Source organism: Choloepus didactylus, chromosome 19, assembly GCF_015220235.1.
Source record: "Choloepus didactylus isolate mChoDid1 chromosome 19, mChoDid1.pri, whole genome shotgun sequence".
Taxonomy (NCBI): Eukaryota; Metazoa; Chordata; class Mammalia; order Pilosa; family Megalonychidae; genus Choloepus; species Choloepus didactylus.
The window spans coordinates 47,502,710-47,521,106 of NC_051325.1; the positions used below are offsets into that span (position 1 = coordinate 47,502,710).

At 40.9% G+C, this 18,397-nt stretch overlaps 1 protein-coding gene across 8 annotated transcripts in view; it reads left to right on the top strand.

The window, feature by feature from the left end:
- Positions 1-18,397, top strand: part of LOC119516194 (serine/threonine-protein kinase Sgk2) — a 59,802-nt gene that overhangs the window by 10,762 nt on the left and 30,643 nt on the right. For 5 of the 8 annotated variants that reach the window (XR_005213221.1, XM_037812450.1, XM_037812451.1 and 2 more), the window contains 6 exons: positions 645-734; positions 9,737-9,861; positions 10,550-10,637; positions 14,284-14,413; positions 15,544-15,619; positions 16,642-16,713. Coding sequence is in view for 7 of the 8 variants with exons in the window: in XM_037812450.1 (XP_037668378.1) it covers positions 645-734; positions 9,737-9,861; positions 10,550-10,637; positions 14,284-14,413; positions 15,544-15,619; positions 16,642-16,713 (581 nt within the window). In the remaining variant the exon portion in view is untranslated. Of the gene's footprint in view, positions 1-644; positions 735-3,292; positions 6,586-7,201; positions 7,356-9,736; positions 9,862-10,549; positions 10,638-14,283; positions 14,414-15,543; positions 15,620-16,641; positions 16,714-18,397 lie in introns of those variants that run through there. The other 3 variants (XM_037812455.1, XM_037812454.1, XM_037812456.1) reach the window with 3 other exon arrangements.

Genomic DNA, 18,397 nt, shown 5'->3' on the forward strand with positions numbered 1-18,397 from the left:
ACAACAAGCTGAGACAGGCAATAATGGAAGGGGGCTAACTCACCTGCCATGGTCAGGTAGGTCTTCTCCAAGGAAGTGACAATTAAGCAGAGACTTGAAGGATGAGAAGGAGCTGCTCACACAGACAGCCGGGAGAGAGCATCCCAGACCCAGGGATACAGCAAGTGCAAAGGTTGCAGTAGGAAAAAGGAAGAGAATGGTAAGTTTTAGGGTGTTTTGAGCAAGGGGATGGCATGACCCGATTTAAGTTTTAAGATGATTCCTCTCACTTTTGTGAAGAGAGTAGACTAGACTTGTTTTTCACAAATTATCTGAGCTCTTACTCCTTGCCAGATCCTAGGCCGGGCACTTGGATTATAGAGATGAATATTCAGTCTGTTCCCTTAACAAGTTCATGATTTTAAAGTAGCACTTCAAAAATAATCTTCGTTCTTTACCCACAAAAGATAATTTATATATATAAATACTGCAGAGGGGAGAGGCCTAGCTGCAGAATGCCCCCCTTGTCCCAGGAAAGCAGCTGGAACTGTAGGTTACTTTCCCAGTAAAGCTTTTAGGGCTGGACAGCCAGCTGTGAGTAGAGTTGGGGTGTGTGGGGGCACTCATGGGGGAGGCTACTTCTGATCAGATCCTTCTTCCTGCAGCTTGATATAAAGAACCATGTATTCTTCAGCCCCATCAACTGGGATGACTTGTATCACAAGAGGCTGACTCCACCCTTCAATCCAAATGTGGTAAGAGGTCCTGCCAGTCTAGATCCTCGATTCTCAGGGCTGCTATGAGCTTGGAGAGTGTCTGGGTCAACAGGAGAACTGATGGTTCAGGAGGCTCGGTGAATGGTCTCAGGCCACACAGTAAGGCAGAGGCAGAACTGGCTGCCAGTTCAGCTCTGTGGGATGAGCCATGCTGCTGCTTCTTTAGCGTTAGTGCCAATAATCCTCGTTGCAGAGCACTTTTCAGTTTTTAAAGTGCTCTGGGTCATGCAGCACATGTAGGTGGAGCTAAGTCCTGTAAAGATAGCTTTATCTTTTTTTTTCAATTTTTAAACATTTTTTCCCTGACAATAAAAATGACATGCATTCATTGTAGAAAGCTTGTAAAGTACAAAGAAGTTTAATGTGCCGGGGGAAATGGTCATTGCATTACCTGAGGAAAACCAGTTGGCTTATTTCCTTTTAGTCTTTTTTTTTTTTTTTTTTTTTAACATAGTTAGGTCATACTATGCTGAAAACTATGTCATTATTTCCCCATGTCACAGAGAACTTTATATCATTTTTAGTGGCTGCATTACATTTTAATCCTATGTTGGTAACATAATTTACTCAATCATGCTCCTAATGGTAGGCTTTGGGTTGTTACCATTTTTTCCCTGTCATAATGTGCTGATGAACATTTTTAAGTGTAGTATGTCTTTCTCCAGAATTCTGATTGTTTCTTTAAGATGGATTCCAGATGGGGAATTACCAGGTCAAAGGATGTGTACATTTTTAGGTCCTTGATTCATGCTGCCTCTCCACTATGTGTAAGGGACGACCACCAATTCTACCAGCAAGGTCTGCTGGGGAGTTCTCTTACCCCACCTGCATGTGCCAGGGTGTTGTTTTTCACTTTGCAAATAAGTTAAACAATGACATCTCATTGTTTTATTTTACATTTCTTTGCTCTATGGTAAAGGTGGTTAATTTTTAAATGTTTATTAGCAGTAGTGGTACAAATGAAAGGAGCCCCATTTGAGGTGGACATTTGAGGTTCATTGAGCCACCTATAAAGTACAGAGTCAAGCCCCTCAATCCAAGTAGTGTGCTGCACACCTAAACATTGCCAGTGTGAATTAGCTATTTACATTTCTTCCTTTGGTGAATTACCTGCTCATGAACGTATCTTTGAGCAGTTTCTTGACTACAGTTTGAGGTACTCTGTCCAGGTACCTCAAAAACTGCTTTATCTTGAGATTTTGAAAAGATAGTGAGGATAATGTTGAATATACACCCTGGAGAGAGAACCATACACAAAACACTATAAGTAATGCATGGACTTTAGAGTGAGACTTACTGGGGTGAGTTCCTAGTTCTGCCACCTACCACTTGTGTGACCTCAACTAACTTTTTATAGCATCCATTCATCTTGTGTAGGCTCACAGAGCCAACAAGGGTCAGGACCAGGATTTACGTTCTGGCCTTGGAACTCTGATCCCTGGGTCTGGACCACTTCACCTCATGGTCTTTTTGAAGAGCTGGCAACCATGAACTGTTTGGTGCCACATTCTAAGCTTCACACTTGCTTCCCTGCTTCTTCATAAAAACCCAAGTGGCACAGTCTCCTCCACAGAGAGGTTGTATTGGTTAGTTCTTGCTGCATAACCAGCCACCCAAAACAATGGTGGCTTAAAACAACAATCTTTTATTTTGTTGTTATTTTGTTATTATGGGCCAGCTGGATGGTGTTTTGGCCTAGGCCAGGCCAGTTGGTCTCTGTTCTCATATGTCTCTGATCAGCTAGCAGATCAGCTCGCAGTTGATGATCTAGGATTGCCTGACTCACATGGCAGTTAGCAGGCAGCTTGGACAACTGGGTTCTCCTCCATGAGGCCTCTTGTTTTCCAGAAGGCTAGCTTGGGCTTATTCACATGGTGGCTTCAGAGTTCCAAGTGCAGTAAAAGAGAATAAGTCCCTGTGTGCAAGCGTTTTTCAAGCCTCTGTGGGAGTCACATTTGGTAATGTCCCATTTGCTTGAGCAAATTACATGACTAACCCATATTAAAGAGAAAGGAAACAGAGAATTTGTGGACACTTGCTATCTCCCACGCAGGTCTTCCCCAAACATAGCAACACGGTCCCAGTCATTCTCTATCATATTACCCTATTTTATCTTCTTCATATTACCATCAACACCCTAAATTATCTATTTATGTTTGTCCACATGCTTATTATAAACCCTCTGGCCTCCTACATAGTCTAAGCTCCATGAAAGCAGGAGCTGTCTGTTTTGTTCATCTGTATTTGCAGTGCCATGAACAATGCTTGATAGGCTTTCAATAAATGTGTGTTGACTGACTGACTTGCCTGAGGGTTGGTGTGCAGCAGGCAGGGTTACAGGGGTTAGAGGAATGGATATGTGGTTAGTGGATAATGTGGAATAAAATGACTAATGTAAACATATAGGTGAGTGACAGTTAGTAAGGGTGTCCATAAGGCACTCAGAGGGGAAGCCTAACCTCCCTCTCCAAGGCTTGTGGGCTCCTTCGGCAGCTCTGATCCAGTGTTCCTTTCTCATTGCTGGCATATATTCACAGGCAGGACCTGCCGACCTGAAACACTTTGACCCAGAGTTCACCCAGGAAGCCGTGTCGAAGTCCATTGGCTGCACTCCAGACACCATGGCCAGCAGCTCTGGGGCCTCGAGTGCATTCCTGGGATTTTCCTATGCTCCGGAGGATGATGATGTCTTGGATTGCTAGGAGAGAAGGCAACCTGTGAAATCCCTGAAGTGAGCTGGTATCAGTAAGGAATTACCTTCAGCTGCTAGTAACAGAAACTCAAAATAGCAATGGCTTAGACAAGAAACAGGTTTATTTTTTTCCATCACATAAAAGAAGTCTGGTGTTAGGTGGTCCAGCACTGGCATGACAACTCCATGGTCATCAGACACTCGGAGGCTTTCTATATTTCTGCTCTGCCACCTTTGGCAAATGGCTTCCAAAACTAGGATTGCTGCATTATCGTGCAACGGCTGCTGGAGTATTAGCCATCTCTTTTGTGTTCTGGGTAGGGAAAAGGAAGGAAAAGGGGGAAGAACAAAAGGGCACCTTTAAAGAATTCTTCTGTAAGCTCCAGCCAGTACTTTTGCTTACATCTAATTAGCCTCCCAACCTATCTGTAATGGTGTCTGGGATATGTGCTTTTTTAGTTGGGCACATTGCCGCTCCTAATACAACAGAGGTTCTGACACTAAGGAAGAAGGGGAGAATGTTGGGTGGCAACCAGAACTCTTTGCCAGAGGGTATTTTGGTTTGAATTTTGATCTCTATGTGCAAAATGAGAGAAATGTAACAAGCCTATAGGATATTACTGAACATCTCCGTAATATTCTATGTTAATGACGTCTTCTTCCCTCCCTTCCTTTCATGTTGGACATTTGTTACTTGGTTTGGCTGCCTAGCATCTGAACCCCTTTCTGTATTCAGGGAATTCCCTACTTTATGAGCCTTCATGAGGGGCAGAACTACCTCTACTCTGTAGTGAAAATGCTACATACTGACCTTCCCAGCCTCCCCTGCAGCTAGAGCCAGGTATGTGGCCCTGTGCCAGACTTTGACTCAAGACTAGTGACACAAGAAGGAAGGAACTGGGGAGCTCTTTTTCTTGTGGTGGAAATGGTAATCAAACCCACAAAACTTAGTTCCTGGTACAGAAGTGGCAACAACGCAAATTGTAGCAAGTTGTCCTCAGTAGCAGCAAGAGTAGCAGTTTCCTCATCAGCCCAGTGCTGTGGTGTCATTCCTGGAAGTTTAGTCTTGAGCCTGATTCTCCAACTTTCATAATGATTTTGAGACCTTCTGAGCCTTTTAGCACACTCCTTTTCTGCTTCATAGATCAAAGTCCGCTTCTGTTGTCTGCCATTCAGAACACCTGCTTATGCCAAGCCAGTTGCTGGACTAGACTCTTTCATGTGCATTATTAATTTTTGTTCCAACAACCCTGAAGTAGGAACTATTATTAACCCTGTTTTACCGATGAGGAAACAGGGTCAGAGTTGTTCCTTGCTTAAAGGTGACATGGCTAATAAGGACCTGAGCTGGGACTTGGAGCCATCTAAGCCGGCCTTGGGGCTCTCACACTTATCTGTTTGGCTGGTCTACCCCTCAATCTGGCTAATAGGTCCAAGCAGAATGACTGTGAAAATCTCTAATGAGAGCCAAGTCAAGAATTGGCTGGAACAAATGAAGTAGTGGGAAATGGGCTCTTGAAGAGGAGACATTCAAGTGGACACTTATGGTCTGAGCCTGGCTGCCAAATTCATCCTATGCTCCATCTCACGTTCCCATATGCTTGGCAGGTCTAAGGCCATGGGGTGCCTGGGCCTGACACGGAGCTGGAGGCTGCTGCAGGCTTAGTGAGCAGAGCTTTCAAGCCACATATGGAGCTCCGTCTGTTCAAGATTAGTGATTTCTAAAGGTAATTGTACTGGACGAAATATGAGCACATAAGACCATGTGAATTTAGGCCACTCTTTACTTATGGGATGGATCACGCTGTCTTATTTCAGTGGAAAAGTGGTTTCATTTTTACATAACTGTGGTTTGTCACTAACATCATGGTTGCCATATTAACTTTTAGGTTTAGGGACAAAGGGAGAATTTCTTTGAGGATCAGTCTGTGTTGGTGATTTTATTACCTTTTCCTTGTCACTCAGGCCCACTCTCTTTCCCTTCCATTTTTGCTCCCGGTCCCTGCCCCAGGAGTTATGGGTGATGAGGCTGGGAGACCATAGGAAAAACACCAATGACATGACCTATTGAAAATCAAAGCTAGGTCAGGAAGAACTACTGTTAGCCTTTGATATATGATGAAGAACTCTGAAAGAAACACCCTGATTTCCATTGTAATAATACCTGTTAATTGACAAATGTGGAACATGAGAAAGGAGAGGACAAAAAAAGAAAACAAAGTGGAGCTGTCAGAAACTTGATAGGCTCGAAAGTACACAATCAGATATGGGTTGTGAACACATATGCGTTTATCTGTTGTAAGACTGTAAAATCACAGAAGTTTTCACCAGAATAGAAAATAAAAATGAAGAAATACCCTGTTATTGAATTGATCACACTATGCCTATGTTGATGGAGCACATTCTGAGTTTTATATGCATTGTCTATAATCCTCACAATAACCCAGCATTTAGGAATTATTAACCTCACTTTACACACAAGGAAACATTGGCTCAGAGATTAAGCTACCTGTCCAAGGTCACCCAGCCGATATGAGGCAGAGCTGGGAACTGAATTTGGTGGCAGCTTTTTCTAAAGCCCTTGCTCTTTCTATGACCTCCAACAGTGAGAGAAGTGTGCTGGGCAGGCAGGTACTCTGGTCTTCTAGCAAACACTGACTGCAGATAAGGCAGAAGCATCCCAGGCTCTCACTGCACCTGAGGCAGAAGGGTCCCAAGCCCTGTCGCAACCCCCAAGTGACAGTGGGAATACACCACTTCATTTGGATCCCTGACTGCAAACTGTAGTCCAATTTTGAGAATTCTTACTCTGCTCTCTACTTTTTAACTTTTCAGTGACAGTAGTTGTGAAAAGGCAACAAGTGGTGTGTGTAATATTCTACAATTCCTACTACTTTGTACGTGTTGAAGATTGTAACAAACACGAATGTAAATCAAAACCGTCAGATGTCTCTGCTTTCATTGGTCTGGACTCGCTAGCGAGGCTGCGGCAGCATTGCACACAAGCCCACACCCCTCTCACGGCTGGCACAGAGCCCCCATTGGGCGATGGCAGGGCGATCTGTGTGTTGAACGCCCTTCCCCAAGCTCCTGCCTCAGGAATACCGCTCTTCTTTCAGATTTCTGCCCAACAGGGGCGCCTTTCCTAACATGTTCCGGAGCCTCACGGCTCCCGTAAGAGTTCATATTTTTACATATTTATAGGTTCTGGCCAAGGTCTAACTTCCCGCCCGTGGACACCTAGACGGCAGGTTCCCCCTTATCCTTGGCGCTCACACCAGGGCCTGGAACTTTGGGCGCTCAATGATGAGGGATTAATAAAAGAGAAAGAACTATCTCGCGTTACCATTTTCATCATTAAACTGGCCCACACTCTTCCTTGTCAGCCTCCTCCAGGAGGCCTTTCCTGGCTTCCCAGGCAGCCGAACTCCTCTCGCAAGGCGCATCCAGCAGCCCGGATGTCATTCACACCTGCCTGTGTCTGTCTACTCTGCGCCTGCGCCCCTCTCTACCTCGCCGGAAGCCTTCTTTAGCTTCTTCGGGTGGAGACGAGTTTGGGCCTTTGGGACTTACCATATTTTATCCGTTTTTAAAAACGACGATATTAAAGGAGAAAATGAAATGGGCGAAAAGTTAATCTTCCTTGCGGTTGTATTCACCCTTCATCCGAAAGAAGGGTAGCACCGCCCCGGCCGTCACCCCCTGACGCATTTTCCCGGAGCCAAAGCCAGTGACGAACCGGCGACCTTCGCCATGACGTCATCACGTCGCTCCGGAGGTAGATCTACGTCCTGGTCCACGCCCTCCGAGCGCGTCCGAGCGCGTCCGCCGTTGCTAAGCGGTCCCTAGATACCTGGTCGCGGGATGGTGGGTGGCGTCAGGTGAAGATGGTGGTCACTGGGCCTCAGGTAAGAAGGCTGCGACTGGGAGGTGCCGGCCGGGCGTTCGGGCGGCCTCGGAGCCGACAAGGGCCTCGCCAGACGGGTCTCGCGGTCTCTGGGGCCTGTCTCGTGGAATATCTGCGATCCGCTTGAGTAAAGTAAGCCGGAGCGCGGGTATCGGCCTGGATCTCCGTCGCCTCCGGCTGCGCGGAGACTTAGCTTCCTGCTGAGCGTGAAAGAGCATTTGGACGAAGAATCCCGAAATCTCACTTTGTCACTGCTGGGATCCGTGGTTTTTCCTTCTGTCATCTGGGAAATTATTATCTTGACTCATAGAGGTATTGAAGAGAAACTCTGAGGGTGGTTGGAGAGAGCTACCACATGTTGGTCATTTTTATGGTTTTTAAGGCCTTTTCCAGCCATAAAGAAACTCAGCTCTGGGTAATTCTGACAGATCAGAAAGCCAGATCTCCTGTCACCAGGGGCTGAGCTTCAATGAGCTGTTGACTTGAAGTGTAAATTCCATTCTCTCTCCCTTTAAGAGCCGTAAGATGCCAAAAGGAGTTTATCCCCCTTTCCTAGGAATCTTGCTCCTAGAAATCTGACTTATGGGAATAATCCATTAGTGGCAAAATGCAGAAATATGTAACATCCCATAGTAATTATGATGGCAACAAATTGAGAAGATGCCCAATGAAAATCAATGGTTGAATTCATTATGGCATAACCACAGCAGATCATGCAATCACCTCACCACGAAAGCTTCTTTCTTAGGAAAAAAAGAGAAAAAGCAGAATATAATGTTGTATGTACACAACATGATGGGTGGAATGGAACATAAAAAGATAGCCATGTCACAGTGGTGGGATCATGAGGGGGATTTTTTTTTTCAACCTGAAAAAATGATTTTAAAGTTTAACTGGAAGAATAAACGTGTGAGACTGGGTGGGAAAATTCTAAAAATTAAAGATATTTAGAGGGAATTAGCTCTCCAACACCATCAGATATTATAACATATTATAAAACGCTAGTAATTAAAGTAATATGGAGCTGGGCAGGAACTTACAGGCAGACAGAACATAGTAGAGTTCAGAATAAGATCCAAATATATATGAGGCTTCCTTATATAGTCAAAGTGGTATTTTAAATCAGCATGGAAAAGGTGAATTGTTATTCAGCTTTATAGTAATTTAGAATAATGAAGCTCATTTGGAACACGAAAATAAATTCTAGATGGGCCCAAATTTAAATGTTGAAAAATGACCACATGAAAGTACTGAAAGAAGGCATTGTTGGATGTATTTGTAATCTGAGCATAGCAAAAACATTTCCAAATATGTCATGTAATCCAAAACCAGAAAGAAAAAGATTAATACCTTTGATTATAAAATTTAAAACCTGTATGGTCTGCAAAAAAAGTCAACCAAACCAAAAGAGCTACTAGAAGCTGCGCCTAAAGACAAACTGAAGAAAATATTTGCTTAATTATCAGTTAGAAAACTATGAAACTGATTAGAGAAAAATGAGCAGAGGACATAAACAAGAAACTCAGAAGAAATACAAGTGACCAATATATATAGCAAACGATGGCCGTCTCAGTAATTTAAAAATTCACATTTACACTATTGGGGAGGGGGGGGGGAGGGTGGTTTGTTGTTTTTTTTTTTCCTATTTTATTAGTAAAGATGAAAAAGATTGTATGGCAACAAATGTAAATAGCATTAGTGAAAGTATAAATCAGTACAATTTTTGGAGGCCAGTTTGGGAATAATTTACTTAGCATTCAACAGGTAGGAATTTATTCTACAGATATGCCAAGTGCACAAAAACATGTTTGAGGATGTTTGTAGCATTGTTTGGCAAAAAGTTTTTTTGGGGGGGAAGTATATGACTGTTTAAATAAATTGTGGTTCCTCCTTACAATGGAATACTGTGCAACTGTTTAAAAGAATATGGTAGATCCATATATATTGACATGGAAAGATGTCAGAGATACAAGGTTAGTTGAAAAAACTGTCGTGAACAGAGCATATGGTAAGATGTTATTTCATAAAATATAATTATAAGTTAACATTTGCAGTTAGCAGTGAGGAATCAGGTTGGAAACATGTTCTGAAGGCGCATGGGTAAGGTGATGGCAGGGCAGGGCCATGGGGGTGGGTTGGTAAGAACAAGAGACCAGAGACCAAAGCTCGGGGTGGGCTGGGTTTGGCCTTAGTTTTTTGCAGTTGTGATTATACATGTCACTTTCAGCTTTAGAGAATTATTGAGTTTCACAGCTAGGTTGCAGCTGTATACTTTTTCTTGGTAAAATGGAGAAACTACAAGGCAACTATTCCTTTTGGGATGTTTCTTTTAGAAGATTGTTAATCATTTTCCTTTTTCTGAGCCTTTCTTTTTTCCTTAAGGTAGCCATGGAGAAAGAGCCTCGGAGCACCATTCTTTTCAATGCATCCAAAAAGGAGATATTTACTACCAACAATGGCTATAAATCCATGCAGAAAAGACTTCGGAGTAATTGGAAGATTCAGAGGTAACTGTGTGCACTGTTTTCTCTTCTAACTGATGTTAATAGCTCCTGGTAAAACTGAAAAGTCTTTCTTTTACTTATGTAAGATAGATTGTTTAGGTGGGAAGAGCTCAATTTAGATCATTCAGATGTAAATAAAGTATCATTAAAATATCCCTTTTGAAAATTGGCAATCAGCATATTAAGTTGTTCCCTAAATCACAAACGAAAAAATTATTCTAATTATGTGTATATAATTTTTTAAGAGGCTAGAGGCTTTCTTAGGGTCTTTGGTCATTGGTGTTAAAGTCAGGCAAATGTTTTAATTTGGGTCCATATCTCATTTTGGGGAAAGGAAAAATGAGAATAAAATGTGAATATCTTTCTGACTGTATGTGGGGTGTAGGGGTGTTTTTTTAATGGGTAAGGACATATAATCACACAAGCTAAATGTAGCGGGAATTGCATTAGGCAGTTGGGAGGATTTCCCTCTAATTGTACGTGGTTTAATTTGGCGCCTAAATTTGGCTGGTTGTCTCTGGGTCAGGCCTGTGGAGGGGATTCTCTTTTTGGAAAGTGGACCAGTTACCTCTAAGTCCCTTTATCTGTGGGCCTCTGTGGCTTTTGGGTCGATATAGTTTACAGGCTTAAGTAATTCACAAATTGGTTTAAATTATGTATCTAACCCTTGCTTTTAAAATCATATTTTTAGCTTAAAAGATGAAATCACATCTGAGAAGCTAATTGGGGTGAAACTGTGGATTACAGCTGGGCCCAGGGAAAAATTTACTGCAGCTGAGGTAAGAAATACCTATAAAACATGAATTTGGTGAGATCATTAGGAGTATGGGCTATGAAATCAGAGTTCTGGGTTCAAATCTCCCTTCACCCCTTACTGGGTAGCCTTAAGGGTTACTTCATCTCTTTTAGCCTGTTTCCTCATCTATAAAAATGGAGTAATAATTGTAAATACATCATGGAGTTATTGCGATGATTAACCAAGGTAATCCATCTAAAGTGTTAGCACAGTGCCAGATACATAGTAAGGGCTAATTAAAAATTGCCCATACTTCTTTGCTATAATATTTTTGCTCTGAAAATAGGAAAATCCCATTTAAAATTAAGCTGTTTTTTTGTTCCATTTCATGGAACAGACAAGGAATGATAAATGCAAAATCCAGACATAGCAAGAGCATATCTTACAGAAACTATAGGAAGTGCCTTGATGCTCAGGGAGGGCTGTGGACAGAAGGGAGGGTAAGGCAGGGCTTGGCCAGAGTAGCCCCTAGGCTGGGCAGGCCAAGGTCTCCTGCCATTCCACCGGGCTAGACCACAGGAAGGAGAGCCACAGAGGAGCATTTGTACCGTCTTTTTTTTACCCCCCTCAACCTGATTGTAAGGCCACCTTCTGATCTGGGAAGCACATGGAGAAACATGACTGTTTGATCAGATTAATTGAGAGAAGGAGAAGGAATTACGTTTGGGAATGTGAGGGTGACCAGCTACTCCTATCAGTTAGACACACAGAGTGTAGTAGCCTGCAGAAGAACACTTGACTACCTACTTATTGGGCCCCACACTCCAAAACAGTTTCTCCCCCCGTCTCCCACCCAGAGAAGCCAAAGAGAGAGGTGATAAGGCCTTTGCCCAGGAACAAGCAACAGCAGATAAACAAGAACATTTAGAGAGAAAAATAATCAGAGACGAGTGCTGGGCCTTTTCCCAAGAGGGAAGGGATGCCAGGCCCTCAGAGGTGAAAGACAGTGGCTTCCAAGAGGCAGAATTTCCATGAGAGGCAGATTTAGTTCTTTGAAACTTTAGCTCAATAAAATGTTTTCTCGCCAGTCCCTGGCACCTTAGAGTTGGAGTGAGGTGGGAAGAAAAGAGAGAAAAGCCTTTAGCTTCTTTCTAAAAGCTAGCATTTCTTTGCCTTGTATTCTTCCAGGGGGGCTGACCCAGTGGTCAGCAGAGGTCTTCCTTGAGGAAGGAGGTCACTGCTTTGCTAGTCTCTGCTGCTGACCTCTTAGGACCAGTAAGGGGATCATGACATTCACCCCTCAAGGACTATTTGATGCTTCTTTGAGGTTGACTTCCAGAGGCTTCTTGTGACAGGACAAACATCACCTGTTTGACATGAGATACTAACATCAAGCTAAAAACTAGACTGAAGAGTCTTCCCTGTTTCTCACCTCAAATATACTGGCTCATCAAACTTGCTTCGTGGTAGTATTCATTTATACCCAGTGACCATGTGACCCAGACCAGTGCTTCCCAGCCCTGTCAGACCAATAGCCTTTATTATCCTGAATTAAAATGCATAGATAATATAACCCACCACCATTAAAAAAAAAAAATGAAGTTGATTTATAAAAGAATATATGTACTTCAAATTGTAAATGTTTGAGCGTAGTACACTAGAAGATTATGTATTTCAGTTTGTCTAAGCTTAGATATACCTATACTATAACACTTCTTTTTTTTTTCATTTTTTAATTATGGAATATGACATATATACATAAAAGTGATAACTTTCAAAATGCAATTTAACAAGTTAGCAAATTTCAAAGATGTTATTGGTTACAGTTCAACAGTTTCAATTATTTCCTTATTGTGAAATATAATATATATACAGAAAGGTGATACCTTTCCACATACAATTTAATGAGTAGCTATAGAGCAAATTTCAAAGAATGTTCTGGGTTACATTTCCACCATTTCAGTTCTTTCCTTCTAGCTATTCTAATACCCTAGCAACAAAGAAAAAAAATTATACAAAGATTCAGTATTCATAATCCTTTGTTAAATTCTGTCTTGTCCATTTGCTACCCCTTCCTCTAGTTTAATCACTTTCCTGATCTTCAGGGATGTCTAGGCAGTGACCACCCTAACTTATTCATGGGAATGCATCTGGTTGATGTAGAACACTTCTTTACATTTGACATTTTGAAATGCGAAATATGTATGTAGAATATCATGAAAGGGACAGCTACAAATGCAGACTAATGCAGGTGTGTTGTATTTGGTGACTCAAATCATGGGCCGCATTGTTTTTGTTGACATGGTTTCCCAAAATACGAACAACTCTTGATAAAATTCTGAACAAAAGAAAGTACAATTCTTCCCTCAATTTACATGGTGGTTGCATACCTAGAAATTCTATATGTATTAAAACCATGCCAAAAGTACTTTGTATTTTTATGTAGATTGGAGTCAGACTCTGGGCTCAGTTTTTGTTTTTTTGGTTTTGGCTTTTAAATTTTTATGACTATTTGGCCGGACACTCGAATGTTGTGGGACAATTCCTCACTGTGTAGGACTGGCCAGAACATTGCAGGACCTTTAGCATTTGTGCCCCACCATCCACTAACATGCCCCTAAATATTAATCTTATGACAATTCAAAACACCTCTTAGATGGCTTAACTGCCTCAGTGAGAGCCACTGGTCTGGATAATACATTATCAACCATAGAAAATGCTCAAATTTGTTGCCATGGTATATAAACTCTTAACAGTGTGCATGTATTCCTGTTATGAAGTCAGCTTCCTAAAGGTCTGAAAAATTAATCTTTCCTCCTGTTTTTGCTATAGAGAAATAGAGAACTGTCAGTTTGTGCCAGATATCGGTTCTTCAGTCATATGGGTGTCAGATGCTCAGGTGAAGCCTGGCATCTATGGGAACTCCGTCAACATCTGTAAAACTGTGTTATTTTTACACCAACTTTTAGAATGTCAAATGATTTATATTTTTCTTATCCTTAAATTTCTTTTTTGGCAGTATGTTTTACAATTATAATAAATTATTACAGTATTACATGTACACACTTTAATACAAATGTATACATATTTAATACAAATACATGCTCAAATTCTTTTCTTATGGGGTGCTTGATGAAGAAAGTTGAGAGACTAGTGGTCTGGTCTGCCCACCCGGGTTTTCTCAGGCCAGGTCAACAAGATCAGTCCTACATTTTTCACCCCTCCCCAGCTTTGTAAAAGCTAGAGAGAGCATCCCAGGAGGGAAGCAGACAGCATGCATTACTCACTATGACTTGGTCAGTTGATGACGTTGAACAGATTTCCTCCTTGGGGGTGCTATGAAATACCTTCATCCTGATATCCTTGGGAGCAGTGAGGAGATGGTAGGAGGAGAGCTGTGAGCATCATCATTAGGAAAACTTCCTAACAGTTTCCACTTTTGGTTTGCTGTCCAGGGCATCAATTTTGAAAATGTCAGTTCAGTTCTGGTATTCTGAAGCTTGATGCTTAAAGACAAACATGGAGATCCTACATAGAGAATAAATTTTACATTTTCCTATATACATTTGAATCTGTGTGCCTTTTAGATTTGAAATATTTATTTTTTAGCTAGCTGAAAGGTCTCATTCGTAGTATTTTGAACAGAGTCTTTTGGGTATATTCATAGATTTTTTTTTTTCTTTGTGTAGTTTGAAGTCCTGAAGAAATATCTTGATGGTGGTGGAGATATTTTTGTAATGCTAGGAGAAGGTGGAGAATCCAGATTTGACACCAATATTAACTTTTTACTAGAAGAATATGGAATCATGGTTAATAACGGTAATATTTTTTTAATGGAGTCAGTAATTTCCTATTTATTGCTTACATTTTAACTCTCACTCTTGACTCAGTGGTACAATGGAAAAAGCTCTGGGCCGAGGCTACATGATCCTGCATCTTGGTCTTACCAGCAGTCTGGGCCCGGGCTTCTTCCATTTATAAAATGACCCAAAGAATGGGAGAAATTTTTGCAAATCATATATCTGATAAGGGACTTGTATCTATAATATATAAAGGATTCTTGCAACTCAATAAAAAGACAAATGATCCAACCAAAAAATGGGCAAAGGATTTGAATAGACAATTCTTCAAAGATATACAAATGGTCAGTAAGCACATAAAAAGATGCTCAACATCATTAGCCATTAGAGAAATGCATATCAAAACTATGAGATACTCTTTCACATTCATTAGAATGGCTATAATCCAAGAGAGAGATAATAACAAGTGTTGATGAATATGTGGATAAATTGGAACCTTTATATGCTGCTGGTAGGATTATAAAATTGTGTAGCCACTTTGGAAAACAATCTGGCAATTCATCAAAGGTTAAACATAGACTTACCATATGATCCAGCAATTCCACTCCTAGATACCAAAGAAGAATGTAAATGTATGTCCACACAAAAACTTGGACTTGAATGCTCATAGCAGTATTATTTATGATAGCCTAAAAGTAGAAACAACCCAAATGGCTGTCGATTGATGAATAAACAAAATGAGCTATATCCATAAAATGGAATATTATTCAGTAATAAAAAGGAATGAAAACATTATGCTAAGTGAAAGAAGCCAGTCCCAAAGACCACATATTGTATGATTCCAATTATATGAAATGTCCAGAATAGGCAAATCTGTACAGATAGAAAGCAGATTAGTGATTACCAGGGCTGGGGGGAGGAGAAATGGGCTGTGACTGCTAATGGGTATGGAGTTTCTTTTTGGGATGATGGAAGTATTCTAAAATTGATTGTGATAGTGGTTGTACAACTCTGAATATGCTAAAATCTTTGAATTAAATACTTTCAGTGGCTGAATTTTATGCTATATGAATTATATCTTAATAGAGCTGTTATATATTTCTATATATTTCCAATCTAAAATATACTTTCTTCTTTTTCCCCTTAAAGATGCTGTGGTTAGAAATGTGTATTACAAGTATTTCCATCCTAAAGAAGCTCTAGTTTCCAATGGAGTCTTGAACAGGTAAGCAAATTGAAAGCAGAAATGTCTTCATCTTTCTTACTTGAATCTTCTCCCTGTCAAACATTCTTTTCTCTATTCCTTCTTCCTTTCTTGCCTTTTGTTTTATATTTGTATTACTTCTTCCTGTCCATCAAATTATGTTCCTCTGATCTTTTGAAACCTTGCTCCACATTCGCCTTTTTATCAATTAAGATACCTTTGGTTGCAAGTAATGGAAACTTATTCAAATGGAATTAAATAATAAAGGAACTTTATTGATTCACATAAGTGACAAGCCTAGAAATAGGGCAGGCTTTGGGTACAGACTGACCAGAAGATTCATGGTGTCGTCAGGGCTCCAGTTCCATTTCTTTACATTTCTCTTGACTCTGCTCTCCTCTGTGTTTGGGCTTTATCAAATTTTAACAGTTCCCCCATTCACATCTATATGTCCCACTCTCTAGGGCAAGGGAGCATGCATGGGTCCTAGCATTACCAGCTACAATGATCCTAATATTTACTCTGTTTGGGCTGGCAGAGAGCACACGTCCATCCTGAACTGGTCACTGTGGCAGAGGACATAGAATGCCCTGATGGCCTAGCTAGGCCATGCTCTCCACTCCTGGAGCCTGGGATGGAGTCCATTATTTCTGACACCCTGGATCCCAAAACATAATTTAGGTCCTCTTGGGAAGTGAGAAATGAATACAAGAGGAGAGAAACTTTTCCTTGTATCTGAAATTATTCATTCCATACTTGAAAACTGTATGCCAGGCACTCTGCTGGATCTAAGGATGCAAAGATAGCTAGAATATGGAGCCTGCCCTCAGTGTTCAGGAAAGAAGAACTGAACCTAATATTTTAATGTTAACTTTTATGAGCTTCCCATGAGAGTTGTGGGTGTGTGGGTGTATCTTTAATTTCTAAAACTTGTACCATGAAGACTTTGCAAAGTCCTTGCATCTGGTTCATAATTATTAATGAATGCAGTGTGAAATGGCCAAAATTTTTTGTTTACTATCTTTTTATTTTATTTCTCCAAGAGAAATTAGCCGAGCCGCGGGGAAGGCTGTGCCTGGAATCATTGATGAGGAGAGCAATGGAAACAATGCTCAGTGAGTGTGTTTTCTGAGGCCCCCTAAAGAGGATCTGTTTGTCATTTTGATGAATTTTCTTTTTCACGATGAAAAGAGTTTTCATTCCTGCTTACAAAGTAATTCTCTTGCAATTTAGTGACTTAAAAAGCCATAATCCAGAACACTATGTACAAGCATTGAAGATAATGGGTAACAATAGAAATGAAATTGGTGTGTTTTATATGAATCAGGCTGCTGCATTACAGAGTGAGAGAGTAGTGATTAGAAGTGTGTCTATTGCAGAGCAACAGTTGTGGAAAAAGAGCTTTTCATGTTTTGAAAAGGGAATTCACAACTTTGAGTCAATTGAAGATGCTACAAATGTTGCCCTTTTATTATGTAACACAGGAAGACTTATGTGAATTTGTGCACAGGCACACTGTGGTGCAGGTGATGAATTTAAACATGAATTTTCACCAGAAGAAGGCTTGTATTATAATAAGGCTGTTGGTTACTATCTGGACACTCTGAGGGAATTGGGAATGTGAGAAATACACCCTGCCATCTGGGATTCAGTGAATTGGGAATTTCCACTACTTATTTTACTATGGCCACTGTACAGCAAGATTATGCTCATTATCTAGAAAGGCTCAGGAGCAAATTGAAAAATAAGTCAGTTGAGGCTATGATGAAGTCCCTGAAATACTGTGACATTGATTCAGTGACTGCCCGACAGCCTCTTTGTCAGTACCAGGCTGCCACCATCCGTCACAGGCTGGCTTCAGTGTACCACAGTTGTCTGAGGAATCAGGTTGGTGATGAACAACTTAGGAACAACATCGATTGCTAGCAGATCTTCACTATAGCAAAGCTGTGAAGCTTTTTCAGCTACTGAAAGATGCTCCTTGTGAACTACTTAGAGTACAGTAGCATTTGCAGAATTTCAGATGACCAGTCAGAAGAACAATGTTGGAAAATTAAAAACACTATCTGGGGCTCTTGATATACTGGTGAGAACTAAGTATGCATTCCAGCTAATCAAAAAGGAGCTTATAGAGGAATTTGACCAGGCTAAAAGTGACGAGACTGGTCCAGCTGCTGATTCTTCTCTGAGTCTTTATTGAGAAGAAGTGATAAAACTCCTCAGTATATTTGAATCTTGGTTGTCATTTATTCTCCTTCAGTCCATCAAACTGCTTTCTTCAACTAAAAAGAAAACAAGCAGTAACATTGAAGAAGATGTGATCCTCAAAACCAACAAGCACATTTATTCCCAGTTTTTGAGAGCTACTGTGAACAAAAGTGCAACCTTTTTGGAAAGAATTGATGTGGTCATATATTTGATGGAGCAACTTGCATGCGGTGGCAGTGCTGTGCAGTGATGTGTCCGTGTGAGTCCACTTCTGCTGAAATGCCGTCAGTGCCTTCTAAACATAGGGCTGGCTTGTCAACTTGGTGCTTCGTCTGATTAAATGTGAGGGAAATGTCCATTTCAAACAGGTACAGTGGTTGAAACACAGAGTTATTTCCTGTGACGGATGATGGTTGGGTTCTTTGGCTTCTTCATTTGAAATGCTAAAATCGGAATTGGACTTAAAGCTTCCAGCATTTATTTGAGAAGTACATGGTACCTCAGTACTAATAGATTTGGTGTGATGCAATTACATTTTCAATTTGTTTTTTTGAAATATGTTAAGCTATATGGGCCTAAGATATGACTATT